The 8,160-nt window shown below is 41.4% G+C and overlaps 1 protein-coding gene across 4 annotated transcripts in view; it reads left to right on the top strand.

Annotated features, from left to right (window-relative positions):
• Positions 1-39: 39 nt before the first annotated feature.
• The window catches only part of dcaf6 (ddb1 and cul4 associated factor 6), a 223,016-nt gene continuing 214,895 nt past the window's right edge, over positions 40-8,160 (top strand). For all 4 annotated transcript variants that reach the window (XM_060833573.1, XM_060833572.1, XM_060833571.1 and 1 more), the window contains exon 1: positions 40-356. In XM_060833573.1, the coding sequence (XP_060689556.1) occupies positions 269-356 (88 nt within the window). In that variant the 5' untranslated portion in view covers positions 40-268. The remainder of the gene's footprint in view (positions 357-8,160) is intronic.

Raw genomic sequence — 8,160 nt, 5'->3', positions numbered from 1 at the left:
CGCCGGGTGGAAACGCGGGTCCTCTCCCCCTCCCCCCAGGGTGGCCGTTTGAACGGGGTCTCGCGATGTTTCCACGGCTGACAGACGGCCATTCGCCCATCGCCAACATGACGGTCACCACCACAATAATAACAACGATGTGAACAAGGAGCCGTTTGGCTCGGGCGGTGTTTAATGGTGTCTCTGGCTACCTTGTTGTCTGGTCGGGTGGGTAATGATGGACTCCCGCAGTGGTTGATATTATTTGTGTAACTGGAGGAGCGGCAGGATGTCACGTCCCACTAACCTGGTGTGGGATGTGAGGAAACGCTCGCTGGGGTTGGAGGATCCTCGCTTAATTCGCTTGTCCTATTTAGGTAAGAAGTGGCGGACTGCCTGCTGAGCTCCAGCTGAACCACCTTCCTGACACCAGTTCCAGCCCTGTCCCCTATTTCTGCCTCTTTTATTAAACACAGCGTGAGTTTTTCTTTTAAAAAAAGCATAGTGCGTATTGTTTTTTTTAAAAAATCATTAGCCCAAATTACGTTTCCATTTTTCAGAGGTAGAAATCTTCTCAGCAAGTACATTATTTTTTGAAAAGCATTTGCGTTTTATTCCCGTGGGTTACAAACGCCTCGGTGGCTAGATGAACATTTCCCCCTTGTGTCAAATGTACTTCTCCGACAACAACTTATGACTTAATACCAGAAGAGGCAAAAGATGTTCTTAGGATGTAAAATTGTGAAAACATGATATAATTGACAACAGGATGTACGTAACGCTGAATGGACGTTGTGGTTCTGTAGTAGGGAAATAGAGTTTTAGTTTCGCCCTCACCGCATACCTCAGTTGAATACTTTCACGAAAGTTTTGTTTTCAACTTGCTTCACGGATTTAATATTCTTTTCAGTTGTAAATATAAATTGAAGAGAAAATAAATCGGGTTTATATAGACCATCAAGAGCTGTTGCTAAGATATTGACGTAATAATAACCAGATGACAGTGTTTCCGAAATGAAACATTTTCAAAAAAAATCTCCCAGGTTAAGGCAATCCTGAATCGTTGGTATACCTCAAATTGTATATTTAGGAATGTAACTAAGTTCTGGCAGTGAAGCTCGTTCAGCATTTAGATGTTTTTATCGTGTACTTGAGCCCATTTTTCAAATTAGAAAGCGATCTCTGCAGATCCTAGAAATCAAAGTCGAAAAGGGTGGCGCTGGAAAAGCACAGCAGGTCAGGCAACATCACAGCCCTTCATATGTCCGAAACGTCAATTCTCTTGCTCCTCGATGCTGCCTGACCTGCTGTGCTTTACCAGCGCCACACTTTTCGACCCATTTTTCAAGTTGGGATTAGAGTGGTGCTGGAAGAGCACAGCAGGTCAGGCAGCATCCGAGGAGCAGGAAAATCGACGTTTCGGGCAAAAGCCCTTCAAGTGAGGCATGATTGTTTGCCCTTTCTCGGTCATTTTAAACTGATCATTCCTTCAACATCTTTGTATCTTATGATTAGCATGTTGGTGTGTTCAACTTCATTGATTTAGTCAACGTTCAAAAATATTTTTATGTGGATCTTCATTGTATTTGAAGATCAAAAACAAGATTGAAAAATTGAGAAAAACTTCATTCAACTATAAATTTAGCTGCAGTTTTTTTGTCAAGTAAATCAAGTCAGTCAGCAAGTTCTGTATATTTAATTTATAAATGGTGAGGTTTCAAATTAATTTGACATCTAGTTGTGAGCTGCAAGCCAGTATGTAATTACATAAGACCAAAAGACATAGAACAGAAATTAGGCCATTCAGTCTGTCGAGTCTGCTCCGCCATTCAATCATGGCTGATCAGTTTCTCAACCCCACTTTTCCACTTTCTCCCTGTAACTTTTGATCCTCTTGATACTCTAAAAGAACCTATCTATCTCAATGTTAAATATACTCAACGACCTGGTCTCCTCAGCTTTCTGTGGCAATGAATTCCAGAGATTCACTACTGTCTGGCTGAAGAAGTTTCTCCTTATCTCTATTCTTAAAGGTCTTCCCTTTACTCCTAGGCTGTGTCCTAGGGTACATTGCCTCACTATCATTGTTGCCATTGTCAAGTTAGTGATGGATCTCCGTGTGACTGAACAGGTTTGATTGTCAATCTGCAGATCTGTGAGCATATGGGGCAAGGTGTCCTCAAAGTAGTGGGATCCTGAGTGCAAGATTTGCTTTGCTTCTTTTCATTCTCGCATCATGAAGATGTTGTGTATCAAAGGTCATTTCAGTGTGGTGTAGCTTGAAGGACAATTGGTTGTCCATTTGAACAATGGTAACATGCTTAGGCTAGGCTAGGCAAAGGTCGAACCCCTTTGGTAAGTAAACCGAAACACCAGCCCCAATGACAGAAGTAGAGGTTCCCTTCTATTAATTAAACCTGAAACACCCAGAGAAGCTCGCCTTGCCCCTCATAATCTGTTAAAAGTGTGGTTAAATGAAAGGAATCTCTATTAGTCCCTTTATAAGTAACAATTTGTTTATTTAACCACAACAATGAACAAATTAGCAGAATTATTGACAAACTGTACAACTCCCCGCCTCAACTACTAAGTATTCCCACTGAAGTAAATTCTACTGGTATGCTGTTTCAATAAACACAAGTCTCACTTATATAAATACAAATAATAAGAAAGCAATAAATGAAAACTTACTTTCTCAAAGTTCACAGAATTTATCTTCTGGAATGCTCTGCCTTCTGTCTCTCCAGCCTTTCTTTAGCTGATCCTGGCTGTCAGGGATGTTTCCTCTGTAATTTCTTCTGTTCTGAACACCTCTCCCTTCTGGAGTCAGAAGTATTATCTAAGAGTACCCTTGATGATCTATTAATTTCTTTACAATCGGATTAGTTCTAGGTAGTCAAAAATATCAGATTTAAATTTGGTACATTTTCAGTATCTAAGGCCTTGGTTTAAATTAATTGGCTGATTCAAGCTAATTGCCAAAACATCAAAACAAGTCTAGTTTGCCAATCACACAGCCAGTTGATACATATGATTCAATTTCAGAGCTGCATGTGCATCTACAGCCGCTTGCAGGCGTTTTTTGTTTAATATCCAAGCTTTGAAAAGCACATCACCTCTCTTCTCTCCCTCCCCCCCCCACCCGACCTCCCAATACAATTTTTACAATCAAATCTAACATTCTGCCTTCCAGTTCACAAGTATTTTACAAAACTTCGTAACACCTCCCACCCCAAGAACAAAAATGAACCATAATTATTAAAAGATGGCTTTTTAAAAAATCTTAACAGCAAATCACAAAATACATAGGTCAGTAATCTAAAGTTACACATTTCATACTAATCCTGCACACATATATAACATTGGACCATTCCAGTTCTATCTTAACTCCAAATTTTCTTTTAAGTCTGCAATAACATTTTTATAACTCACAACATGTACAATCTGTAATTTAGAAGCCTGTAATTGGTGGGTGGCATGGTGGCACAGTGGTTAGCACTGCTGCCTCACAGCGCCAGAGACCCGGGTTCAACTCCCGCCTCAGGTGACTGACTGTGTGGAGTTTGCATGTTCTCCCCGTGTCTGCGTGGGTTTCCTCGGGTACTCCGGTTTCCTCCCACAGTCCAAAGATGTGCAAGTCAGGTGAATTGGTCATGCTAAATTGCCCATAGTGCTAGGTAAGGGGCAAATGTAGGTGTATGGGTGGATTTTGCTTCGGCGGGTCGGTGTGGACTTGTTGGGCCGAAGGGCCTGTTTCCACACTAAGTAATCTTAAAAAAAACATAAGACTCCAATGAAAGTCTTTTTTTTTTAAATCTTTAAATCATTCCAAAATGATGAGAGGGTTGTGGTCCATGTACACAGCCATGTCTGATACATTGTTCGTAACAACATCAAAATCATGTAAGGCTAGTACCAAACTCAGTAACTTTATTTTCAATAGTGGAGTATTTTCTCTGATGGATATTGAGTTTTGTGGAAAAATAACCAATTGGCCACCAACACAGCTCCAGCCCGTACATCACTAGCGTCGATGACAACTTTTAAAGGGTTTAAAGAAATTTGGTGTGGCTAAAACTGATGCAGTGGTTAGCATGGTTTTTTGATTCTCAGTTGCCTCCTGGCATTGTTAAGTCCACTGAAATTTCATGTTCTTCTTTAGCAAATCCATCAGTGGTGCCAACAAGTGACTAAACTTTGTTACAAACATCCAGTAGAATCTGCTCAGTCTCAAAAATCAAAGCACCTCTTTCTTCAAGGATGGTCTTGGAAATTCTTCAATGGTCTTCATCTTCACGATCCTCGGGATGATTCTTCCATGTCTGCTGTTGTGTCCCCAGAACATCACTTCTGCTTTCGCAAATTCAGTTTTTACTAAATTTATAGCCAGATTTGCTTCTGGTAGTTTTTCAAAGAGCTCTGCCAAATGCACCATGTGATCTTTCCATGAAGGGCTAAAGATCACTTAGTCATCTATATAAATGGCCTTATTAGTCAATCCTGCCACAACTCTGATCATAAATCTTTGAAATGTGGTTGGTGTGTTTTTCATTCCAAAGGGCATTACTTTAAATTGATATAGCCTATTTGGTGCTACAAATGCAGAAACGTCTTTCACTCTCTCTGACAAAGGTACTTGCCAGTAACCATGCAGTAAGTTCAACTTTGATGTAAGTGGCATGTCCAGCTTTTTCTACACAGTCCTCCAGCCATGGAATTGAGTATGTGTCCGATTTAGATACGGCATTGACCTTCCAATAATCCATACTGAATCATTGAGTACCAGCAGGCTTCAGAACCAACATGACCGGTGAACCCCACTCGCTTTGACTTGGCTTGATAATGTCTTCTTGGAGCATTGCTTCCACTTCCTTCTATACTTGTGCTGCTTTCAGAGGAGGAAGCCTGTAGGGGTGGTGTTTTAATCAGAACCGTATTCCCTACATCAATCTCGTGCGCTATAGTTTTAGGCCTCCCATTTTGTTCCTACATATGTCCTCACATCACTGCAACAAGCCTTTCAATTCATTTCTCTTGTTCCGAGACAGATAGCTTCCTTTCCTATCCTAGGAGAAAGTGAGGGCTGCAGATGCTGGAGATCAGAGCTTAAAAATGTGTCGCTGGAAAAGCGCAGCAAGTCAGGCAGCATCAAAGGAACAAGAGAATTGACATTTTGGGCATAAGCCCTTCTTCAGGAATGAGGAGGGTGTGCCAAACAGGCTAAGATAAAAGTTAGGGAGGAGGGACTTGGGGGAGGGGCTTTGGGATTACGATAGGTGGAAGGAGGTTAAGGTGAGGGTGATAGGCCGGAGAGGTCGGGAAGAAGATTGCAGGTCAAGAAGGCAGTTCCTATCCTATGCCATTCTCTTCAGGCCCTTCTTATTCCAGAGTTTACTCTGAGGCATATCATTAATCAACTTACTCTGAGGCACATCAACATCCAAATCTTCTAGATTTGATTCCTCACTCTGAGTGGCAGTAACTGATACCTGTTTCTCTGGTTCCCTTTCTGTATTATAATACTGATTCAGCATGTTAACTTGACAAACCTGATTGTTTTTTACCTATCTGGTACCTTTACCAGATAATTCACTTGACTTAATTTCTTCTCAATCTGATAGGGACCACTAAATCTTGCTTTGAAGGGGTATCCTACTACTAGTAACAGCACCGATACTTAATCCCCTTGGGCAAAGGTGCGAAGTTCAGATTTCTTATCTGCCTCTTGCTTCATTGTGTGCTGTGGAGATAGTGAGGACTGCTGATGCTGGAAAGTCAGAGTTGATAAAATGTGGAGTTGGAAAAAGCACAGCAGGCCAAGCGGTAGCAGGAGCAGGAGATTCGATGTTTCAGGACTGGGGTGAGGTAAGGGAGTTTGAGAAATAGAGAGAGGGACATGGGGAAAGGTAGGTGAATGCAAGTAGAGGTGATTGAGATTGGTCATTGGGAAAGGTGGAGCGGATAGGTGGAAAGAAAAACGGTTACGCCAGGTCAAGGGGGTGTTGTGGAGAGGAAGAGTGGGCCTGGGATGATGTGTGGAGATTTGGAAGCTGATGAATTACTATACTGAGGACATAAGGTTGTAAGCTCCCAAGGGGGAAGATGAGGTGTTATTCTTCCAGTTTGCATGTGTTATTTTGACATATGGGGAGTGAGAGGGGGAGGTGAAGTGGTTGCCAACTGGGAGGTGGGGTTGTTTGGACCATGCCTTTTCCCATCACTCACAGCAGCGTGATCGGGTCCCCCTTGTTCTCACTTTTCATCTCACCAACCTCCATGTTCAAAGGATCATGCTCCACTTTTTCAAACAACTCCAGCAGAATGCCACCACCAAACACATCTTCCCCTCACTCCCCCATCTGCATTTTGCAGGGATTGTTCTGTAGGGTTCTTTTCCTGAGGTTTCACACATAATGCAATTCGTACACACCATCTTTTGTAAACAGTTAAAGTTTATTAAAGCTTGTACAAGGTAGGTGACCCCTCTAATACTCTTCGCAGGCAAGCGAAGTCGAGATAGAAGAGAGACCTCGAACAAAGAAAATACATCTCCTTTATACAGGTCAGTTGGTAATGTTTATAGATACTCTGGCCACTCCCCCACAGTCACATGCCACTCGAGACAACCCAGTCACTCCCTCACAGTCACATGTTGCCCCAGGTACAATGGCAGGATGAGATCATCCTTCGAGATAATGTAAATGTAAATGCCCTAATCCTGGGGAACTATTAGGCAAACTACTTCCTGACTCAGTAATTCACCAAGATCATGTAGGTGCGATATACCTACCTTCAGGGATGGCTGGAAAGCATTTCTGAATGAAAGAGATTAATAGTTTAATTTGATAATAGTAAGGGGAGTAGTAGCAAATGACTCTCTAATTGCAGTGGGGGTCATTCACATTCTTGCATGAATGTCGTCCCCACCCACTTCTAGAATGTTCACTCAGTGCAGTTTAACTCTTTAATATTACATTAATGTCCAGAGAGATATTCCAATTTAATATTTTAACATTATCTTCCACTGTTTTACCATTCCATGATAATCACCTAGGTGATACTACCAGCTTTCATAAGACCCTGACAGCCAGTATTTAAGCAAGTTATTGATACACAACCTGCAATGATTATAACAACAAAAATTACTAGTACACGCAGTAAATAGAATTTGCAGAATCCTCCCACGTAAGGAAAAAAGTTCACCAGTAAAGTTCTTACATCCATAGTCCTTAGTGACCACTCCACTCCCTCCAACTTGAGTGGAAACAAACCAGTTATTTCAAAATCCCCTTCAGTAAATGCCAACATGAAAACAAAATTCAATCTGTCCTTCTGTATCACTCCACGGAGAAATCGGAATTCTTCAATAAGGGCAGTTAAATACTTAAAAAACTGACGAGACTTTCATCCATGCGAGATGTTTCAAATAGAAGATACAGGCACATCTGAACATGCAGCAGCAGGCTAGGTGAATTCAGCATTCTTTGCTGCTTCAGCTCCCATTCTGCTGTTTAATGTAACAAAACCAACTGGCTGTTTTGATGATAGCTTGATCAGAGAACCTTCATATACCTTAAATGATTGAAAGAGAAGACAAAGCTCACATGGTCCATAGGAATGCTGCTGACAAAAAACATACTCTTCACCATTGTTAATGTCTTCACGTTTTGTGCTCATGACTGGGGAGCTGATTGAATCCATTGGATCAGGTTGTGGAGGAGCGGGCGATGATCTGAAGGCGTGCCTTACCTGTGAATGGAGACACTCGAGAGACAATGTTAGCTGCTGAAACTATCTTTGCATTTCCTCTCTCGTAGCTTCCTTGCCAAGGTAGTTATCAGTATGAAGACAGTCACACATTTAATTACACTAAATTGTGTCTGTCTTTCACCATTCTCAGTCAACTGTAACTCTGTTCGCTATTTGTGACATTATTAAGTTTTGTACAATCCATAAACATCTAAATTGTACTGCCTAAACAACTTAGTCGTTTATGCACAGCAATCAGTGGTCCTCAAATCAAACCCTCAGGGGACCCCATTCAGGTTATTCAAAAATTATTTTCCTTTAACAAATTAATACTTGGCAGATGTGAAAGTTGTCACGAAAAGAATTTTAAAAATCTGGAACAGCAAGAAAACAACAAAATGTTTCCTGCACTTTAGCCATTGAAGAGGCAGT

Source organism: Hemiscyllium ocellatum, chromosome 12 (genome assembly GCF_020745735.1).
Source record: "Hemiscyllium ocellatum isolate sHemOce1 chromosome 12, sHemOce1.pat.X.cur, whole genome shotgun sequence".
NCBI lineage: Eukaryota > Metazoa > Chordata > Chondrichthyes > Orectolobiformes > Hemiscylliidae > Hemiscyllium > Hemiscyllium ocellatum.
This window is presented reverse-complemented; position numbering and strand designations above follow the sequence as displayed.